The sequence below is a fragment of the Dermochelys coriacea genome, chromosome 2 (assembly GCF_009764565.3).
Source record: "Dermochelys coriacea isolate rDerCor1 chromosome 2, rDerCor1.pri.v4, whole genome shotgun sequence".
Classification (NCBI taxonomy): Eukaryota; Metazoa; Chordata; order Testudines; family Dermochelyidae; genus Dermochelys; species Dermochelys coriacea.
The window spans coordinates 106,112,456-106,136,121 of record NC_050069.1 but is presented as its reverse complement, the minus strand read 5'-3'; the positions used below and the strand labels follow the sequence as shown (position 1 = coordinate 106,136,121).

General features: G+C 37.0%; 1 protein-coding gene across 9 annotated transcripts in view; it reads right to left on the bottom strand.

The window, feature by feature from the left end:
* CTDP1 (CTD phosphatase subunit 1) overlaps window positions 1-23,666 on the bottom strand; it is a 171,952-nt gene that overhangs the window by 26,791 nt on the left and 121,495 nt on the right. The window contains exon 12 of one of the 9 annotated variants that reach the window (XM_043508251.1): window positions 5,284-9,478. The exons of 5 other annotated variants lie outside the window; for them this stretch is intronic. In XM_043508251.1, the coding sequence (XP_043364186.1) occupies window positions 9,475-9,478 (4 nt within the window). In that variant the 3' untranslated portion in view covers window positions 5,284-9,474. Of the gene's footprint in view, window positions 1-5,283; window positions 9,479-10,935; window positions 10,984-16,219; window positions 20,475-23,666 lie in introns of those variants that run through there. 3 more of the 9 variants (XM_038388357.2, XM_043508247.1, XM_043508245.1) reach the window with 3 other exon arrangements.

Genomic DNA, 23,666 nt, shown 5'->3' with positions numbered 1-23,666 from the left:
CACAGAATTCCCTCAGAATTAACCGATGGAGAATATGACAATCTTATGAAATGTTTATTATAGCTTTCTGAAGTCTGTCCAGATTTTCATTCACAACTTTGTACAGATAGCTTGGGTTTTTTATTTTCTTATCCCACTTTTACAACTTGAGTGTCCTTTTGAAGGTGTACACACGAGCACAGACTAGTTATGTTCCACCACCATCACCACCACATCATCTTATTTTTAAGTCAGTCTCCCACACTCAAAGGCAGCCTGCTCTTTGCTCTCACAAAAAGACCACGGCCTTTGAATATTAAGTGTCTGGCTGGAGAAATCAACTGAATCTAGCCTTCACAGAGAAAGGTTCATGTTTTCATATATTTCCCTCAAATTAATTCTACTCCACATCCAATATGATCAGCATTAGTCTGTTCATTCAATCTGTCACAGTTAAGAATGTGAAGTCAAGCCAATAGTCCTTTTCTAAAAGCTCGTGTTTCTAATTTTTTTATTCCAGAAATTTCTGATCTCTGATAGATTGGAAAGCTCAATTTTTGCTCAACCATCCTATCCTAGCATGCAGAATGCTACATCATATCCATTGAGTGGCTTTAAAACAAACAATGCCAAAGGCCTCTGTATTCAAATGAGGTTAACAGTTATTACTTCTATTTCTCTAACGTGCCAAGTCTATAATTTTTCAGAGTGCTTGTGAACAATGAGTAATGTAATCTTGCAATCAATCACAGCTTGTTATTTAATTCATTATTGAATCCAGTTTTACCACCATGACTACCTGGCTGTGCACGGCCACTTTCATGCACCATACACAAAATGCCACCAACTGAACAGTGTCACACATGCGTTTATTCAAATGAGAAAGAATAAAGTTCACACTGATTCAAATAATTTTCTAATTTGTGTTCTACTGGTTGGAGACCACTCATCTACAGCATAAACACATCTCACTCAGATTAAGAACTCTGACAGGAGTTAAAGATAATGCTTTTGCTGAACCACAAAACTAATGTTTAAAGAAATAATCTTAAATACTGCAACATTCCTATTCTTTGTCAACCAGAACTATGAGAAATTGAATCCTCTCCAGTTAATTAGCGGCACTTATGTTAGAACAAAAATTTAAGTCCCCATTCCACCCCCCCAAACAGAAATTTTCCATACTGCCTCAAAATTATATGCATGGCTGTGCTTTGCCTTTTCTATACTTTGCCAAACTTTAATTATAACTTTACCATCTCTCTAAGATAATCAAGGGAGAAATCTGGAAGTGTAAAAGTAATTTGAAAGACCTTGGGGAAAACCTTCAAAGTAAATCTCAATACAGCAAAAACAAAAAAGTGAGGAAGAAACTTGTATTTGTAGATCCACAGGTCAGATTGCATCCAGATGCAAGATTCATGTCAGAGGGTATTGTTGTATCAGTGTTGTTTCCTGCTAAATTACAGATGATCATTGAGAAGAAAGTATATTTTCTTTGAATGTGATGATGTTAAATTGCTCTTGACTGAAAAACTAAAGAAAAAAGGGAGATGCAATGAAGATTATTGCCATAGTTTAGATGAGGATTTGTTGTCTGAGTCTACAGATTCGGAATTTGTATTTCTTCCCTCACTTTTGTGGCTGTGCTTAAGCTGCTTTATAAATTAGACTTTTATATGTCAACAAGCACATGTAGGATAAATTACTTAATTCTTGTGCTGGTGAACTGAAGCTGTTTTATAGATTTTTCAGAGCACTTTGTCAAGTTCTTAATTTACAGTTTTTTTTTTAATGTTTTATTGTTTTCTGAATTACCTTGACATTGCTATCAGTATGTTACTGAGGTTTAATTGCAAATATATAAAGTGTTTGGGGGAAAAAAACCCCATACAACACATGATGTTTCTAGCATATTTATTTACTGAGAGATTGTTTTTAAAAACAGATGTCTTACCCGAAAGAACAAGGTGTGAAAATAGCTCAGTGTCTTTTTAAATACTTGTGGCACCTTAGAGACTAACAAATTTATTAGAGCATAAGCTTTCGTGAGCTACAGCTCACTTCATCGGATGAAGTGAGCTGTAGCTCAGGAAAGCTTATGCTCTAATAAATTTGTTAGTCTCTAAGGTGCCACAAGTACTCCTTTTCTTTTTGCGAATACAGACCAACACGGCTGCTAATCTGAAACCTTTTTAAATACTGCAGACAACACAAACCAAGCCCTGAACTCTTGCAGGGGGAGAAGATGAGACTTTGGGGAATACCAGCAAGCTGATGGTGGCATTAACAGCGTTCAATCCCCTCCAAATGCTGCTCTTGATTAGCCAAGGACCCAGATGGAGGAAACTTGTGCTCTCTTTCTATGTAGGTACAATTTTAAGAGTTTGGGGAACATACTTATATTAGGACCTGCCATTTCACGTAACACTCAACTGACAGTGCTGTTTCTTTCAGAAATCAGAGAAGAACCCAGTAGGTATGCTATGTATCCCTTGGAGTATACAGCCCATGACCCATCTTTAGAAAAGGCAGAATCATTCCCAGACATACCAGTTTGGATTTTTTTTCTAATTACAAATTGGTTGAGGTTTCTTAGAACTAATAGGAATCACTGTCCTATCAAAATCTCATCTTTTCATGCAGTGACATAGGCTTGATGTGGTTGTGTGTTTTGGGACAAAAGAGCAGAAAAACATAATGAAAATGCAAGTATGGACAAAGGGGAAATTAAGTTTTTCTTGGGAAGTGGTGATGAAAAATTAATGGTATTTTAAAATAAAACTTAGGTTGACATTTTTATTTCCGATTTGCAATTGGTATACCATATTAAGAATAATTCTGTATTCTATATAATCATTTGTGCATAAAACATACCTTTCAGAGGATCCCAAACAGAGTTACTTTCAAATATATTACTATACTCAGAGTTAGATACAGAGAGAAGCATCCTGTCTTAAAGAAAGTGCACAATTAGTCTAGTCAAGTGAGGGCTAACACTGCACCAGAAAGATGCCAGCAATAGTGTTAATTTGTAACAGGATAAGTAGTGCAAGATAATGTGGCCCTGTAATTGCTACATTATTTACACCTAGTTAGGAAGACAATGGCTGTTATTGGGTCCAAAAAGTTAGTATCTAAAGACATTTGCCTTCAGAACGGATCTAGGCTAGGTTTAATTATCAATTACCACTTCTATTGTACTTTACATCCATAACTCTTAAAGTAAATCTGGGTGCTTTCAATAGGTTTTAGAAAGTCCAGTAAAATTAGCTGATTACCAGATGAGATGACACCAATGCAGGTAGTCATCTCCTGAGAGATCCAGTGTTATACTTCAATGTTTAGCATTTTGGGCCAGCTTGCTGGATTAACATGGGAGAGACAGATGAATGTGCATCAAGGCTTGCATCAAGAATAAGGAAATCATAAATAAAGATGGTGAAAGGGCTCTACCAGTTGTTTAACTCTTAGCTAACTATTGATAGGTGATGTGTAATTTTTTTCTTTGGGTAACAGACTCCTATGCCATTAAATGCAATATACACAACAGTGTTATTTTAAAACACACTTTAATTTTCTATGAAGTTTGACTTGTTTTCTCTCTCAGATATCAAGAGATGGAAATGATAGAATATGTATTTAATTACGTATATTTTTATTAATCTCATCTTGACGTGCTGATGTTGCTAATATAATTTACAAAAAACATACAGTCCGAAGCATTACACTGATTTGACTGAAAAACATTTTACTTGTCCTCCACCATAAATCAAGTAATCCACAGTTCAAGAAAAAACAAGAGGAAAAAACAATGATCACACATACAACCTCTCAGAGGAAGGACCTACTTTGAATTTAACCACACAATCAAATATAAATTGTAAATTATTCACATAAATTGTTCTTGGGGACGATCTGTCTTCATGTTCTGCTTTTTATCATCTAAATTACTGGAAGAGTGTTACCTCTCTTCTGTCAATATTTTTTCAACATAAGGTTAGGCAGACATTTTAACTGTTTGCTTACATTGCTTTCTAACAGCCATTAAAGTCATGTGGTGGTAAGGATTAATGCACTTCAGTAATTATGAATAGCCAAAGAGTACTTTGAGAGGTCATTAGGGAAACCAGAGAGCAATAATAGGCTAGCTGTGCTTCTGAACCACTTGTCTCATTTTTGTATTGCACCGACTACCATTGTAGTTCTCATTACAGTATTGTGGCTTAATATAGGTATAAAATGTAGGATTAAAAGCTTTTTTAAATAGCTGTTACTGTATTTTAAAAGCCTCCCTGCTCACAAGAGACATTTAGATCCCCATAAATTTCATTTGAAAAACCTTAAGTGCTAACCAAAATACAAACTGCACTAAAGCATCCAACCTCACTGGAGGCAAGGATGCCTAGGTAAGTTATCCTAAGGCAAATAGCAGGATATTTCTCATAGCCTTCATATCAGCTTGTTCATTTTAATGTAAACTGAAAACTATGTTGGTAGCTTCCCTCCGATCCCTAAATTCTGCTGTATATCTTTTATCCAAATCTTTTTTTGCAGTCCTTAATCTAAAAATTCACTGACTTGGTAACATATTGGCTCCCATCACCCATTATTTTTGGTCATCTACTGTAGCCTTTATTCCTTATGAAATACAACATGCTCCAGAGCTCTCAGCATCTATATTAAATACATATAGCCAAAGGCATGTCTCCTTATTAAACTGTAGAACAAAACTATTTGCAAAAGAGAAACAATACATAACATTCTTTTGACAGGTTTCAGAGTAGCAGCCGTGTTAGTCTGTATTCGCAAAAAGAAAAGGAGTACTTGTGGTACCTTAGAGACTAACAAATTTATTTGAGCATAAGCTTTCGTGAGCTACAGCTCACTTCATCCCACCAAATGCATCCGATGAGGTGAGCTGTAGCTCACGAAAGCTTATGCTCAAATAAATTTGTTAGTCTTTAAGGTACCACAAGTACTCCTTTTCTTTTTGCGAATACAGACTAACACGGCTGCTACTCTGAAAACTGTAAGGAGAGTGATCACTTAAAAGGAGCTACTACGCACAGTGGGGCGGGGGAGAAGAACCCCACCCCCACTTCCTGTTGGTAATAGCTCATCTTAAGTGATCACTCTCCTTACAGTGTGTATGATACCCATTGTTTCATGTTCTTTGTGTATATAAAATCTCCCCACTGTATTTTTCCACTGAATGCATCCAATGAAGTGAGCTGTAGTTCACGAAAGCTTATGCTCAAATAAATTTGTTAGTCTCTAAGGTGCCACAAGTACTCCTATTATTCTTTGTGTTTCTCACTGATAACATGCAGCTCGTATTTGTGAAATATCCATATGTTGTTTCACATTAATCTCTCTTACAAAGAACAATCTTGTAGAGCGATAAGTCAGAAAAGAGAATTGTGAAAAACAAAACAAAAAAAATCCACACAACCCTCACCGCAAACCAACATGTCAGTAATTTATAAGTGTGTTCCAATCTGTCTGCTTAAATGTAATAAGTTTTTACCACTGCCACTGTGGTGCCATTAAAGTTATGCAATAGCAAGCTGTAGTCTACTCCACTTCATCATTTAAATAGCAACAGACTCCTCACTGTTGGCAATAGTGGATGCATGAAACAGAAATCCAGAGAAGCAGAATGAACTTTAAGACTCCCAATTCTATTTGCAAGTACTGACAGTTACAAAAATAGTGACACTTGTAAATGGAGCACAATTGATGTTAAAATTATTGAGAAAAATAAGAATAATTTTATTAAATACAGAACTTTTCAGACTCTACCCACACAAATTTTAAAAATGCCTACAAATATTAGGAGTATGAGTATTTGAACTTCTTGAAGATTTATAAAAAGACTGAACCAATCCATAAGGCAACACTGAGGCTGTAATTTTAACACTTGATTCTTTTTAGGTCTACTGCTACCTTGGCACAGTATTTCTCAGATCAAGACACTGTTATTCTTAGCCAATCAATAGTTTATTAATTCACGCAGACCCACATAATTATAAAATCAACACAGTTATATCAACCAAGAGTAGATATAAATGTTTTAGGCATATACTGCTCATGAAGACTAAATGAACAAACTAATAATCTTGTAAGCAAACAACAGACCAGTCTTGGGGCTATACCAAGGACAATAATTATATTGACTTATCCACCATCAACTCTTTTAGTATCTCTAAAACATTTATCACACTTCAAGTAATTCTCCAGGGAGTAAGGATGAGTTCCTGGGTTCTTAAAGCCATTTGCTTATCCTTACAGCCACAGATGCTTGCAGGTTGTCAGAAAAATTCAGATGAATAGTGTAATGAAACCAAATCTCAAAACCCTCCATGAAATGGAAAAAAAGAGGTTACTTATCTGTACAAGAAGAACTTGAGTTCTTAGAGATGTTTTGTCCCTATGGACGCTCCACCACAGGATACCCAAGTGCCTGTGCCCTCTCAGCCACAGACTATAAAGAATATCCATGGGCCTGTACTTGCATAGAGCAACTGTGCTCCCATATAAGGGCATGTAAGGAAGCACGGACTCATTGCCACTCAGTTCCTTTCCAACCTAGAAGCCAGAGACTCTGCAGCAGAGGAGAAGGAGGTCTCCTCTGGTACCGAGGCAACATATGGAACTGGCAGATCTGATTGTGCCTTCGAGTGGGATGGTACTGGTAAGTGTTGGTGCCTCATCTTAGCGGATATCCTCTAAAATCATTTACTACAATGCCCCCCTGTGTTCCATTAAGCCCACTGAGGTGGTGGATAGGGAAAGGGCCCCCCTGGGTATTCGCATCCTAGGCATGTAGGACATCTGCTGGCCTCCTCATGGTAAGAACCTAGAGGGGTGTGATGCTATGCTACCTAAACAGAGCCCCCGTATGAAGTCCTCAGAGTCTCAGAATGTGTCATCCCACAGATTAAAAGGGAAAGCCTCAGGTATCTGTGCCTGGACCAAGGGCTGGCGGTCTGATCTTGACCAAATGTGGGAGGGTTCAGGCTACAGCTGTCAAAGTGGTACAAGAGAAAGGAGCTCCACAAAAAGGCCCTTTGGGGCGGGGGGGGGGGGGGGAGAGACTCTGTTTCCTCCAATACGAGGTGGTCCTCTGGGGAAACAAATCTGGAGGGTTTTGGAGGACTATGGTAGTGTGAAGTTGGAGCCTATGTCAGTACCAGGGCCTGGAATGGGGATTGGTACTATGCTGGAGACACTGCATGCAGTACCGGAGAAGCCGACAGGACAACGTCTCTGAGCTGAGAGCATTGATGTTGTGAAGCTAACGGTACCGGAGCACATGAAGAAGCCTTGGGTGCATCGAGAGGCGTTGAGTGGTACTGAGGTAGGAGTTTCTCTGTGTTGGCTAAGAGAAGGCTTCTCTGAGTAAGGTTTCTTAGATGGTGCCCACACCTTGATATCAATATCAGCCAGAACTTCAGTGGTACCCTTTGTGGAAAGAGGTCTTCTGGGAGTCATATATATGGTGAACCGCCCCCTTTCTTGACAGGGAAAGAGTCTTTTTCTTTGATATCTTCATCTCTGGAGATGTTGCTGCTGGGGCTCAAGCAGTCACCAGAGAAGCTTGAGATATTGAGGCTGATGTATGGGGGGAAGGAAGCAAAATCCAACAAAACTAGGGAGCATTCCATTTAGAGAAGTTTCAAAATAGCCTCTATTCTTTTGAGATCTTCCTTTGAACCCTGTGCAGACTTTACACTTCGATGGGATATGGGTGTCTCTGAGACAGCAGAAGCTCGAGTACCCTGTGCTACGGGGAAAAGACCTGTGGCAGATCTGGCAGGGATTGAAAACCAAGGCTTTTGGCACACCCCAAGGAAGTGCTGAAGCACTAAACAAGAAGTACAGAAGGGAGAGAGGGAAATCCCCTTTCAAAACACAAATGTGCTGAAATTAAGAACAACAACAAATGAAATAAAAACCTTCAGAGAATAAAAGATTCACAAGTGAGAAAAAGTGGGAAGCTGAGAACAGCAGATACCAAAAATGCTCTGCCTTGAGCAGAACTGAGTAGTGGTGAGTCTGTAGTTCCTTATATGCCCTCATGGGAGCGTGAGGCACTCCTTTGTGCAGGTGCGAACCCACTGACACTACTTTTATAGTCTTTGGTTGAGGATGCACAGTTGGGCACAAATCCTGCAGTGGAGCACCCATAGAGACATATACTTGAAGAATTACCTTTCGCTGCCCAGCTCTAGTGCTTGAATTAATAGCGGCTGAACAGGAGAAATATTGTATCAAGAAGAAAACTGGAGAGCAAAGGCTGCAGGATATTTTAAGTTTGTAAGATTTTTCTTTGGAAGATGCAGGATTTACTGTGCATGTAGTGAATTTTATCCACAAAATCTGTGTGTTAGTTTAATTAATTCAGATTACAATTCTGAAGAAGAAAAAGGAAAAAACCGTATTCAAGATTTCATGCAGAAATAATGCAAGTCTGGATAAAAGAACAATTTTTATAAGATTTTGAAAAGTTTTATTTGATAATAGAACAAGCTCACACCTTTTAAAAATATACACAAAACCCTCCCTCAAAATTTACAGTGCACTGCACATACCGCTTTTAGTTTCAACCACAAAGCATGAGCAGGACCTGGAGTGTTATGTGAAAATTTTCAATCTGTTGTGGAGCTGAGATAGCTACTGACCTTGGAACACAAAACAACTGATTTTCCACTTTGTTTCACAGCAAATGGTGGCAGTATTTTAAACATTGGAACTCACATGCATTTATGTTAGCACAACACCACTATTCTGATTGGAATCAGATGCCAATGAATTATGTTTTGGGTATAAGATACAAAAATATAAACCCTGTGGAGAAGCAATAAAGCTTTTGAGAATCAATGCCCATCCTCCCATAAAAACCAAAATAAAACAAGGAAAAAACAATAGGCGAAAGCTGTTTTTAAGGCTTTTTATAAAACACTGCTTAAAAACCATTGTTAATATTTGACATTATTCACATCATTCCATCACAGCTACTTATTTTCTTATGGTTTTACGGTGATGGCATGAATGGTAATGAGCCACATGGTTTAGTCATGCACTTGCATCTTTTATAGCAGGCACCTGTCTAGATGGAGTCCAGAATTCTTGGTTTAAAATGTTGGCTGTTTTGCATCGATCTGGTGATATGCTTTATAACTCGGATATGTGAAGTAGAAAACCCATAAAATGCCGACATGAGAAGCATCCAGATAGAAACAGTTTGCTAGGAATTTTCCATTTCTTTCTGTTTTCAATATTGATAACTTAAGTCTAAAGAGTCAAAAAGCCTCTCATTAAGTTCCTGGGTTGTAAGAGGCAAATTAGTAAGTACTGAAAAGTCTCAATTCCATTCCCAGGCAGGAATTCTTTGGCTATGACATTACATAAAGCCAGGACTCTTGGATTTCACCGGAGAAGAATTACAGATGGGTAGAGTTTAATATTCTTAAATTGTGGCTTCTGAAATTAACTGGAAAAAAAAGGGACAAAATGTCTCAGATTACTAATACTGCATATGCCTGGATTTTTCAGCTGTTTTGAAATTAAAATACACTCTGCCTTCTACATAAAAACAGCTCTGACTGTTTTGCAGCTTTGCATCTACAATGCTGTCTTAATGTTTTCATTGACTGTCATTAAGTGTTGTCTTTGTAAACATGATATAACAGAAGAACAGAGAGACTCATGGAGCAGAGTATATTTTTGTTTCTGGATTGGTGTATTGCATCTTAGACTTTGCCCCCCCTCTAGTGACTGATACTGTTTTTTCCACTGTTTCACATCAGTAATGTTTACAGACTTCAGTATTTGCCAACTATATATTGAAATATTTGATGCGCTGCTCTCAAAAACATTATCTCACTTGTAATGGACAAAAACATGCAGTAGAAATCTGCAACAATACCAACTATTTTGTACAAAATCTTTCATGCCCAGATTCCATTTTTTAATATGTGCCCATACATTTACTCCCCTCCTTGAATCCTACACTATAAAACTACAGTGGCTTGCACATGATAGAAAAACACTAATGCTATTAGCCATCAATCTTGGTTATTGTTATATTTGTCTTATCTGAATTTATTTTAGAAATCAAAGACAAAAATTATTTAAACAAAACTACACTAGAAGAACGTAAATGTTCCACGGTAAAGCACTCAACAGCCAAGAAATGACAAAGAAAATTGCATGCACAAGCTTAACTCAGTCCCTCTGTTACTATGCAATATATGACATACTACTTTTCCTAAAACTTTAAACACACATGTATATTTTAGTCCTATGTACTATTCTGTATGCACCAGATAGAGTATTTGAAAGACATTTGTAAAATATATTTGAAGTGAAAATATGTATTTCATGCAACCTATAAAAATAAATGGTGGTTCTTCATGGTAAGGCTGCTACCTTGGCCCAAAATAGCACTAGTGCTCCTATCAGGTCCATGCCAATCACTCATTATTGCTTCTTGGTTTTTAGAGGGGGACAAAAGTAATATTGTCTGTCGTGAAATATGAACATTTTCACACCAGGAGCCAGCATTTAGTCTTCAGTGTTACAGCATGGCACTGGCTACAAACATTGTTCCTTCCACAGGATCTTATATGTGGCATACATGAGAGACCACAATATCAGCAAAAAGAACTTTTATCATGGAGACAGTTAATTTCAAAACAAAATTCTGCATGTGTACAGCACAGCTTTATGTCAAGATGCCTAAGAAATCATGGTTTTGTGTTTTCTTCATATCTTGTCACCATCCCAGTTTGCTCAAGACAAACCTCAGGGATAATTCTGACTTTCATACATGGTAGGAATTACATTTTTAAGGCACATCATTCTGAGGGCATCATAAGATTGACGGTACCCTTTAAAAATCAAACTGGCATGTAAGGGTTTTTATGAATTGCCTTTAAAAATATTTACCTCTCTTAGGTAATTGAAACAATTCTGACAGTGCTGAAGCCTGATGATCTAAGAAAGATGAGACAATACTTAAGGCAGAAAATTAGTGATCGAATGTAAAAAAAACCCAAAAAACATAAAAGCCTCATTGAGTCCACTGAAATTATTCATTCAACATTTTTACATTTAGAAAGATGCTATGGCACTTTCTACCCAGAAGACTGGTTTCACATAATAGGAAGTCTACTCAATTACTTTAAAAAGTTATACAAATTTAAAAAAAAAAAAAAAAAGAGACCGTCTCTGAAGGAAGGCACTATATTATATGAACAATATTGCGGCATTCAATGGAAAAATAAATTTCGCTTTCTCCAATTAGAGGAGAGCAACAGAATGAGCTGTCAAACTGGTGATAATTTTTTCCTCCCAAAAGGCTTGCACTGATCTTACATTATTTGTAATACAATAGCAATAAGAAGCTCCAATCAGGACAGTGGTGCCATCATGCTAAATAGATGCTGTATAAGCACATATGATTACATGCTCTCAACTCCAGGATGGAGAGCTCCTTAGTGGATCTCTTCTTTTGCTGTCATCAGTGTCCAATTTCTCTCCCTCTCCAGCCCTTTATTTTTTTTTTTATATTATGCTTTCTACAGTTCCTCCTGTATTTGCTGTCTCTCCATTTCAGAACTACTCAAAATCTCTCAGTACCTTAAACTTTTCAAATTTATCTCAGCAAACTGTCCCTCTCACCAACACACACTCTCATCTGCATACAAACGCAAGATCAGAATTAGTTTAAATTCAGACATTCAATAGCCATATGACTAAATCTACTAGTCAAAGACTTATTTACAAGTAGGAGGGAGCCCCTGCCCAGAGGCTATGCTTTGGTAAGAAATGCTCTCTGTGTCCCCTCTCCAGCTGCTGGGAAAAGGAGAGATTTTTGTGATTCCTACCAGGAAAATGTCCCTGGACACTCCTTTGGAGCTCTATCTTTCTTCTCAGCCTCTGGCTAATGTCTGCATTAAAAATGATGCTTCATTGTCTGTCCCATCCTTTCATAATAACCAATACCTCTTAGCTACAGTGATGTTGTGTGGGTTGAGTCTCTGAAACACTATGCTTCTTATCCAGAAGTCGCAGAAGAAAACTGCACATTTCATCTACTTATAGTCCATCCATGTATAAATATGTGTAACTTGATTTTGACTGTCTCAGGGGAGCATCAAAATTAAATTCGAATCTCTTTTTAATAAAACCAACATCTCTTGCTTTGCCAGGCCAGCATCCTTGCCATAAGTTACTTTAAATAGAGTTTGAGTACTTGTGGCACCTTAGAGACTAACAAATTTATTTGAATATAAGCTTTCGTGAGCTACAGCTCTCTTCATCGGATACATGCAGTGAAGTGAGTTGTAGTTCACGAAAGCTTATGCTCAAATAAATTTGTTAGTCTCTAAGGTGCCACAAGTACTCCTTTTCTTCTTGCGGATACAGACTAACACAGCTGCTACTCTGAAACCTTTAAATAGAGTTGACTTCTAAATTACTTGAGTTTTACTAAATTATATCTGTCAATGACTTGCCTTTCATCTGCAGAAATCTTGTATTAGAAGCAGCAGTAATTTATGTGAATAACCCAAAGAGACAACAACACATTCTCACACAAAATATATAATTAAATGTAATTGCGTAAAAATTTTGTTCTTAAAACATAGTTTTCAGAGGAAAAGCTAAAATGTATCACCAATTCAATGGGTTTATGCTTTGAAATGGTTATACTGACTTGAGAAGTAAAGAAAACAACTAATTGTGCTTTACATACCTTAAATTGATTTGCATAAATTTCTATTGCTTTGGTAATTGTACTTCTGACTGGTTTAAACTCCTTGACTGTTTTAAAACTTGTAGAAAAGGGGCTAATCATACATGAGTATTGCACTAGGTTCCTTCATTTAAGGATTTCAAAGCACTTTACAAAAAATTAAGCTTTGGCACTCTGAGGTAAACCACCATTTTCCCTGTTTCCAGACAGATAAACTGCGGCATACAGGTTACATACTAAGTCAGTGGCTGACCTGGGAATAGAAACCATAGACTCCCAGCCCTTCTAACAAGTAGATAATACTGTCTCTCTACTGCATCTCCAAAAATTGAAGCAAATACCACCAATCTGATATTATGAAACTACAGAATCCACTTTCATGACGTTAGGGTTGTGCGATTATTGGATTCCATGAGAATGTCCTTGCATCTACTCAGGTATGAAGATGAGCATTCACCACCTTTCGATTATACAGCATATGCATACACAGTAAACAATCGCATAGACATTAAACTGTGTATGGCAGTGTATAGATAACTTATTACAAGAATGAAGGTCCAGTTGCTACCATTTGTCCACACACTTTATTATGAAATGAGAGGCTGGGATGAGACTCAATGACTCTGTCACTCTCTCATGGCTATTCATTTATACGGAACCATTGAGTTTATTTATATTCTGTATGAGAACTGAACAAACAAGTGCAATCAATAGCTAGAAGTCTAACAGCTACCATTTATAGCTGCAATTCATTGTGTAATAGACATATTTGTAGTAAGGACCTGAAAATGTAGGCCACTATATTGACAGAGAAATAGCTTCAAAGTAAGGACTTGCCTCAGTCAATTAACTCAATGCTTATGTATAAAACTAAGTCAAGTACACAATGAATTACATAGCTGTTACTATTCATTCATCACAACATCCCAATTTAAGTAAATAATCAAAGAGGTAAAATCATCAATCATTTAAAAATGAAATAGAGTACTGCAATGTATCGTCTCTGAAGCAGATTAAAATAGTGTTTGTTGTCAAAACTGTGATAGCTGTCAATTACTTAGGAAGATAGTACTAACTTTCAAAAATGGTAATAAAGGGAAATATTGAATGTGTAACAAAGAAAAGTTTAAACTGTAGAATAAAACTTATTTACTTACTTATTTGTTCATTGTTAATTATATGTAGGCAAGAAATCCATTTAATCTTGTTTTGCATTGCTGCACACTAAGTGTTATTTTATATTGCCCTCCAACTATCCATTCAACCCATCTGACCTTCAACCCACAGACAGCCCCTCAAACTTCTCTCAATCTAGTGGTATTCCCAATAAACTTCTCCCTTCCTCTCCTCCTGGTCACATCTGACAATCACTTTCCTTCCTCTATTCAGTTTGTTGCACTGTTACCAAACCTTGGCTCTCCCTTTAAATTTGTTTTGTCTGCTCCTTGTTTCCATGACCATTAACATCTCCGGATAAAGACCAGAAAACACAGACTTTCTCCACCACCACCACGTATCAGTTACTCCTCCCATACTGAAGGCTATACCTGTGAACCATGTTATTGCCTCTTCACCTTTGATAACCTCCTTCTAACCTTCACCGTCCGTCTGCCCACATTTTGCAAATTTCTTTATGCTAATATGATCCAGTAAGACTCCTCTTTCCCCACTCAACCGCACCACTTTCTTCACCCCAGGCTCTGAAGTGAAATAGCTTTCTCAATCACATTGGGATTGACAGCAACTTGCCATGACCTTTGGGAATCATTTAACCTCTATCTCAGTCTCCCCATCTGTAAAACAGGGATAAAACTTGACTACCTCAAGGGTATGATGAGAATGACCTAATGTTTGTAAATATAGATTAAAAACCTCTACAAAACCTGCTACATATAAAACTCTGTATAAATGCTACTAAAATTGGTGAATGAAGTATAGTTTCATCGTGTGACTGAAAAACTGGATAGTCATCCTATTGCCATAGTTGAGTATGAGCTGCTACTTTACAAGTTCAGCAGAAACTCTCATATGATTGCTATTCCTCAGAATTTAGAAACTTAATCAAGGTGGATAAAAATCAAGGATATTTTTTGAAAATAATAAAATAATCAGATTTTTTTTGGATTTTGTTATTGAAACTAAGTTTTTCTTTTAACAAATAAACCTGTTTAAAATGAAATCTGAATTTAATCCAAAATATGCTAAAGCCTGAACATCCCATGATCACTTAAAACATTGAAATAAAAAAAATAAATACACTGAATCCATGAACCTGCATCAAAAACTTTGAATTAAAGGCTGCTTTTATAGATAAAGAAAGAACCAAGGGAAAAACATCCAACTTTTGAAGTCAAGCTTTGTAAATACAGTACAATAGGTCATGTACTCTATTAAGGGTTTGATCCTGGGGTGGGAAGAGACCCAAGGGCTATGCTACTGGGTGCAAGAGACTGCTAAAGTCATTACAGGTGTTGGGATGCAGTCTACCTGTAGGACACATACCATCATGCATCTCATCATCAGAATCATGTACTGAGCCCACCTGGGTGGTCTCATGTTCTTGCTTTATAGCTTCCCCCCTACAAGAGCTCTGACAGTTCTCAAATTATGAATATTTATGATGCCACCCACTATAGAAACTTATTCTCCAGTTTAGGGGAAAACACTGATGTGCCCAGTAACTACCAGCCTTTGCTTCTGGATGGTTCTGGACACTTCAGATAAATGGCCTCCGTCTCTTTGCATGTATACGCAGACAGAGATACAAACAGAAATCCATTAATTTCTCAACTGACTCCCTCTCTGTCTTTAAAAAAAATAAAATACTGCAGTGCAAAAGGCAGGTGGGTTACACAAACAGAAGTCTTGGACTGTTAGTATTTTTCCCCCCCTGGGGAAGCGGTGGGTGGATGGGATATATAACCAGGGAGAAGGAGCAGAGCGTTCAACCAAAAAGAAGCAATGCTGGTGTCAAAGCAGGACACTGTGGGAAGAAATGACAACATTCTTCAGGGTGCAGGCTCCGGTGTTGATTTCAATATCTGGGAACTGGAGAAAAAAAAAGTGTCATGGCTGCATATCATAAAGAGACCCTATTTCGGAATGTTTTAAAGAAATTCTTGTATCTCTGGGTAAAAAAAGGAATACATGTCAAATGTAAACGCGCAAGTAAGCCGCAAGGCCTGGTTGTCAGAATGAATCAATGTTATGAAAAATGATCCACAGAAGGCAATGACTTTGGAGATGATGATATGGACATGCCTGAAGAATCTAGATCTACTGGTTAGTAAACTTATTTTTGCACCATTCTTAGGCATTGCCTACCATGTATTACTATGCTAGTAAATGATAATTTAGATTGTCATAAATTTGTGTTTTGGACGGATGACTTCTCATGAATTTCAAAATGTTTTTGTTCAGAATATAATTGGTATGTTTGTTAGTTATGGGAGTATTTAACATTTTTTTTTTTCTCTGTTACTGCTGGACTTCTGAAATGATTTTCTACTGCTCAGTATAATCAAACCTCTTAGATGAACATTTTCTGTTCAAATGCAAAGTTTTATTAGGCATTTATGAATCTTAACTTTTAAATATGTTTTGTTTGCTAGAGATAGGGTTTATATAGATTTAGATAATCCTAAATGATTTCTTAATTATTCTAAATCCAGTTTTACAGGGAAAATATATTATATAATTTAAAAGGTGTTACCAACAACTACAGAAGGAGGAATTTCCTTTACAGTCTTTTTTTTTTTTTTAAGTAGTGCACTGAGTAATAGTGAATAAAAATGATTTTTTTTTAAACCCATTGTTTTTCAGGGTCCAGCTTAGACATAAACCGTTATGAACGTCCATCATCTGCAATGTCTCCAATTTAAGAGTCATCTGCTAGTGCCATCAGCAGTGCTGCACTAAATTTAGTTACCTGTATCTCAACAACAACAATACTAAACTTACTAAAGTTAATCACCTGTATCTCAACAACAAAGTCTTTCTTCATCATCCACTAAAACCATGGATGAGTTTGTAATCAGGACTAGAAAATTCCATCAAGACTCCATTGATGAAAAGATTGCTCAGTTTATTTATGAAAATTGTCCCTTTTGTCTTGTTCAGAACTAACATTTCGTGGATCTGGTTCAATTGTTACGACCAGGCTACATTCTACCTGGCACAGCAGACATTACTGGAAGGTTGCTGGATACAGTGTATGAGAAGGAAGCTGAACAGTGTGCAAAAAACATTGATGGGAAATTCGATAATTTGAGTCTTGATGGGTGGAACAATGTACACAATGATCAAGTACAAAGTGCTTGTATGACAAGAAAAGATGGAGTTGCCTAGTTTACAGAAACAAGTGATACATCAGGAAATGCCCATACAGTACAATACTTAGAAGTAGCAGTAAAACTGTGACAAACGGAACAAAAATTCAAGTGTCAAGCATATAGTCTTCTTACAGACAATGCTGCAAATGTGGCAAAGATGAGAAGAAATGTAAAAGAAGATAACGATGGAAACCTGGAACATATAACATATGGGTGTAATGCTCATTTGATGCATCTTTTAGCCAAAAACTTAAGTACAACTCCAGAAATTGCAAAATACTTCCACAATAGCCACATTGCTTCAGCTTCACTGAAGGGGGGAGGAGGATCCAAACTAATTCTCCTTGAAGATGTAAGATGGAATTCAGTGGTTGACTATTTTGAACTATTTATTAAGAACTGGCCTATTCCGCTGACCTTTTGGGAAGAAAATCATGACAAAATAGATGGAACTATCACAGCCAAAATAGTCAACATTGTATTAAAGAGAAACGTAGAAGATATATTGAATATACTGAAACCTATTTCCATACCTGTGGACAAACCACAGAAAGATTGCTGCTGTATTGCTGATGCTGCTGAAATTTGGAAAGAACTTCAAGAGATATCAAAGAAAGAAATCCCCAACAACAAAGTTGAATCATAGGCAGTAAAGATTCAAACAGATCAAACACTTACTCCACCTCATTTTCTTGCTATTACTCTTGACCCAAAGTACCAGGGTAGAGGTCTAATTGAAGAAGTTGCTGCAATGGCATGGGCATCTAATAATTACCCAATCAGTCATGCCAACCATAATAAATTTCAGGGCTGGAGGTGAACCATTCAAGCAGGACATATTTGCTGATGTTTTAAAGAAAGCTACACCACTGAACTGGTGGAAGGCACTAGCTAAGCACCTAGAAACAGAGTCTGTTGAAGTGCTATACCAGCTTTCCAGAGCAGCAGTCTCTTCTGGAGGCACAGAGAAGATTTTTTTTTTCTTTTGAACTAATTCACTCAAAGATGAGAAATTGATTGGGAGCTGAAAAAAATCAGGAAAACTTGTGTCTCTCTTCCAGTCTATGAATAAAAATGAGGAGGGAGGGGATAATATCTACCAGTTTTAGAAGTCTGAAGGTCAGTCTAAATAACTTAGGAGACTTGTCTCCTTTTCAAAAAACTTAAGCTAGTAGGAATTTAAGCTCCAGTCACTTTCACTTAGGCATATTTGAAAGTTTTCCCAGGCTGACGCGCAATAGTCAGTTTAATTCACTGAGTACAGTTAACCCCTCTGTTCCTTTAATAAACCATTTATTTGTAAATGTGAAACATGTTTTGATAAGGGAAGTTTATGTATCCACCACATTTAAGGTTATTTTGTTTGTTAAATATAAATCTTATATGCTGTTCTGTGTGTTTAAAAATTCCAGTTACCATCCTAACGCAGGTTAGCACAAATCAAGAGCAAAAAGTTAATTATCTAGTAAATAAGCAATATATCATTCATGATTTTCTAACACTAAAAAAGTACAATTAATAAGAGTGAAAAAAATTAAGCTAGATAATTGCTTAAATAAATGTATATAGTTACAATGTACCCTCTTAGGTAGCAAAAACATGTACCAAATCTAGTGTAAAGGCTCTATTTAGTTGTGAATCAATAAGTTTTAAATGTTATCAATCAGTGAGAATGCAAGTTTCTTTAGAAAATAACTGAAGTACAAATGGAAAAGTTATTAAAATAAATGATTTAAATTGCTCTGAATGGAATGCTGTACAGCTCAATTTATACTGTCTAAAGCAGTAGTATACTACACATTATTTCCATATATATTTGTCTAAAAATCAGAGGCAAAATGCATAACCTAATTGAGAAATAATAATTACAGTCCAATTATTGACTAATATAATGATCACACTCCTTGAGTAGTTAAGTTTTCGGAATATCTGCTGGAGCAGTTTACATAATATTATGATATATAACACCTTAAACTTGTAAGAGCAAACATTTTTTTTGCTTCGTTCCTATGTGGATAGATAAATTAAGCCTATGTATTTATTCCAATGGGAATATTTTTGATCTGTGTATGTTGGAGAGACAGAATAAAACATTACTATAGCATGGCTATATAGATGAAAATTGAAAACACAGGAAGAAAGGAGAAACTGAATAGAATGCCTCCTTTTCTTGAAACTGACAAGTGACAAAAAACACAGAAATCGGATTTGAAGGCTTACAGGAAACCAGATGAGGTTTCTCTCTCTAAAATCCCCATAAGGAAGAGTAGCTCAATCAGATGTGATGTAGGAGCAAATTAAGGGAGAAAATAATTTTCATCAAGATGTGGCAGTTTAATTTTTACTTGGGGCTAGAGCATTCTTCCTGAAAAACTGTATTAAAAAATCAAGGACCTGCTATATAATTATGATGTAGTGGCCTTTTTTGGCTGGTCCTACTGACATTTTTATTATTACTACAATGTAACTTGTCTCCATGAAGCCGATGCTCCTCAAACATCTAATTTAAGGCAGGCAAATAGGCTGGTTTTTTTCCTCTGAGCAGTATGTGCATATAACACAAACTACAAGACTATGGAACACAGCATCATCATCAAAACATTTATGCTCCTAAAAAATACACCTCTTTAAAAATAACTCCTGGCACTTTCCCATGCATCAACATGTTTATAGATGTTTAGAAATATAATTTCCAAAATAAATTTGGACAAATTTTCACTCTATGACAAAACATATTTACCTTTCAACACAACATTTTTAAAGACATGTTTTAAACAGAGTAACTAGAATTTGTGTCAGAAGAAAGAAACATCCCCTTTGTTCGAAGTTCTAAGAGGCAGAAAATGGTAACTGATTTTTTGAACGCACTCATTGTGCTTTCCAGCTGATGCAGATTTTTGTGGAAGTCCTGCTAGGTTAATTTAAGCCCTAATTCCATAGGTCCTAAATTTAATTCACTGTTGCTCTCCTTAATAGGAACTAATGATTTTACAAAGTGTGCATATTTAGTTCAATTGAACTGCTTAGAAATCAACTTATTCTGGGGAACAGGTTTTTTTTAAAAACTCATTCCATTCATGCAGAAACACATGGTTTGTTTCATTAAGCAATTGTGCAAGGTTGGACACTCAATTATTTAGTATTACATGCTCAGCACCACCTCTATAATTAGGAGAGAGGATACTATATCTGTAAAGTGACAATGAACTTCCTTAGCTCAAATGAATAACTAAAAATAGATAAACATGACAAATATAAAGCTGATGTCCTTCTCTGCATTTCTCCAACATCACTTCAGTTTAATTCAGTTTTGAGAAACAGTGCCTATGACATCTCTTATGTACCTTTGTCTCTCTTTTTTTCTCATTGGTGCAACTTTACAAAAGACACTAGATGTCCTGTTAGGAAAAACAGAAAATTGGGCTGCGGTGAATTCTCAGGCAATTTTAAAATCAAGACTGGACGTTTTACTAAAAGATATGCTCTAGTTCAGTGATTCTCAAAATTTATCAACCCGAGGACCCCCATTTTGATTTTAAATTTTTCAGAGACCCCCTAGCTGTCCTGCTCGAACCTTGCCCCGTGCCCTTCTGAGGCCCTGCCCCTGCTCCCTCCATTGCTCACTCTCCCCCACCCTCACTCACTTGCACCAGGCTGGGGCAGGGGTGCAGGAGGGCATGCAGGCTCTGGAAGGGAGTTTGGGTGCAGGAGGGAGTGAGGACTCTGGGAGGAAGTTTGGGTGCGGGCTCTGGGCTGGGGTAGGGATGCGGGAGGGGATGAAGGATGCTGGCTCTGGCTGGGCAGCGCTTACCTCCAGTGGCTCCCCGAAAGTGACTGGCATGTCCCTCTAGTAGCAGCTCCTAGGCGGGGGGAACAGGGGGTCTCCGCGCGCTGCCCCGCCTGCAGGCACCACCCCCGCAGCTCCCATTGGCCACAGTTCCCGGCCAATGGGAGCTACAGAATCAGCACTCGGTGAAGGGAATTCACTTATCTATAATTCTGATTACTTGAAGGTTATGCACAGGATACCCACTCGAGTCTTTCCCCGGAAGTGAGAGACTCAGGAGCGAGAATCCTGAGGGTACGGTATCTTTAAAGAATTTGTTTTCTTCCTGAAAGTGCTTATTTTATACACAAAGCCTACAAGGTTCATTTCCATTTAGGAAGTAAAAAGGAACCACTATAAAACCGAGGTTTGTCAATAGAACACTTTCCAGTATGGCTGTCTATTAATTGCCGTTAACTTGTGATTAACTCAAAAAAAAATTACTGCTATTAAAAAATTACAATTAATTGCAGTTTTAAATCGCACTGTTAAACAATGGAATAAGAATTGAAATTTAAACATTTTGGATGTTTTTCTACAGTTTCATATATATTGTATATGTGTTGTAATTGAAATCAAAGTGTATATTATTTTTTACTACAAATATTTGCACTGTACAAATGATAAAAGAAATAGTATTTTTCAATTCTCCTCATACAAGTATTGTAGTGGAATCTTTGTTGTGAAAGTGAAACTTACATATGTAGATTTTTTTTTGTTACATAACTGCTCTCAAAAACAAAACAGTGTAAAACTTCAGAGCCTACAGGTCCACTCAGTCCTACTTCTTGTTCAGCCAATTGCTAAGACAAACAAGTTTGTTTATGTTTACAGGAGATAATGCTGCCCTCTTCTTATTTATGTCATGTCATCACCAGAAAGTGAGAACAGGCCTTTTCCTAGCATGTTTGTAGCTGGCATTGCAAGGTATTTACGTGCCAGATATGCTAAACATTCGTAAACCCCTTCATCCTTCGGTAAGAGGATATGCTTCCATGCTGATGATGCTCATTAAAAAAATAATGTGTTAATTAAATTTGTGACTGAACTCCTTGGAGGAGAATTGTATGTCCCTTCTCTGTTTTACCCGCATTCTGCCATATATTTCGTGTTATAGCGGTCTCGGATGATGACCTAGCACATGCTGTTCATTTTAAGAATACTTTCACTGCAGATTTAACAAAACTTGAAGAAGGTACCAATGTGAGATTTCTTAAGATTGCTACAGCACTGGACCCAAGGTTTAAGAATCTGAAGTGCCTTCCAAAATTTGAGAGGGACGAGGTGTGGAGCATGCTTTCACAAGTCTTAAAAGAGCAACACTCTGACGTGGAAACTAGAGAACCTGAACCACCAAAAAAGAAAATCAACCTTCTGCATGTGGCATCTGACTCAGAGGATGAAAATGGACATGTGTCGGTCTCCACTGCTTTGGATTGTTATCGAGCAGAAGCGGTCATCAGCACGGATGCATGTCCTCTGGAATGGTGGTTGAAGCATGAAGGAACATATGAATCTTTAGCGCACCTGGCATGTAAATATCTTGTGATGCTGGCTACAACAGTGCCGCGAGAATGCACGTTCTTACTTTCAGATGACACTGTAAACAAGAAGCGGGCAGCATTATCTACTACAAATGTAAAAAAACTAGTTTGTCTGAGAGACTGGCTGAACATGACTCGCAGGCGCTAAAATTTTACATTGTTTTATTTTTGAATGCTTTTTTTTTGGTACATAATTCTAAGTTCAACTTTCATGGTAAAGAGATTGCACTACAGTACTTGTATTAGAATTTGGCAATTCACCTATTTATTTTGTTTACAGTGCAAATAATTGTAATAAAAAATATAAAGTGAGCACTGTACACTTTTATTCTGTGTTCTAATTGAAAATGTAGAAAACATCCAAAAATATTTGGATAAATGGTATTCTATTATTAACGTGCGATTAATCGCGATACATTTTTTAAATTGCTTGACAGCCCTACTACTTTACTGGAAAGAATTTTTTTTTTAAATTTTTACTAAAATGCCATTAAAAAAATCTAGTTTCACTCAATTTACACAATACAGCATATTCTGCATATACAGCTTTGTAAATAGAACTGTGACTGGAATCCCAGGGGAGACAGCTGAGGTCACTCCATTAGGGTGAACTGCAAAGAATGGGGCAGGCAATCCCAAAAATGGCAGATATTTCAATACTTAGATTTACCAAGACAGCACAGAACAGCTTCTGTTTTATCACACTGGTTACTCAGAAGTCAACAATGTAGTTCCCTTAAAGTAACCCAGCCTCAGGCCTCCACCTAGTCACCCAAGTCAGATATGAGGAGGATTAATGAAAATCTTATTCATAAAAAAAGGTTCTATGAATCCCAAAGGATTGGACGCATTACCTCCCAGATTAGTGAATATTCCAGATCTTAACCAAATAAATATACGCTTACAGCTAATTCTTATTAACTGAACTAAAATTTATTAAAAAAAGAACAGAGAGAGCATGGTTAAAAGATCAATATACATATAGACATGAGTTCAATTCGTGAGGTTCAGATTCATAGCAGAGATAGTGAGCTTTGTAGTTGCAAAGAGTTCTTTTAGAATTTAATCCATAGATTACAGTTAAATGTCCAATATCATATTCAGGGTGTTTCAGTTAAACTGGGATCTCAATCTTGTGACTCAAACTTCCCCTGATGAAGCTTAAGCAGATCTGAGATGACAGGATCAGGACCCATGGGTCTTCTATACAATATTCTAGC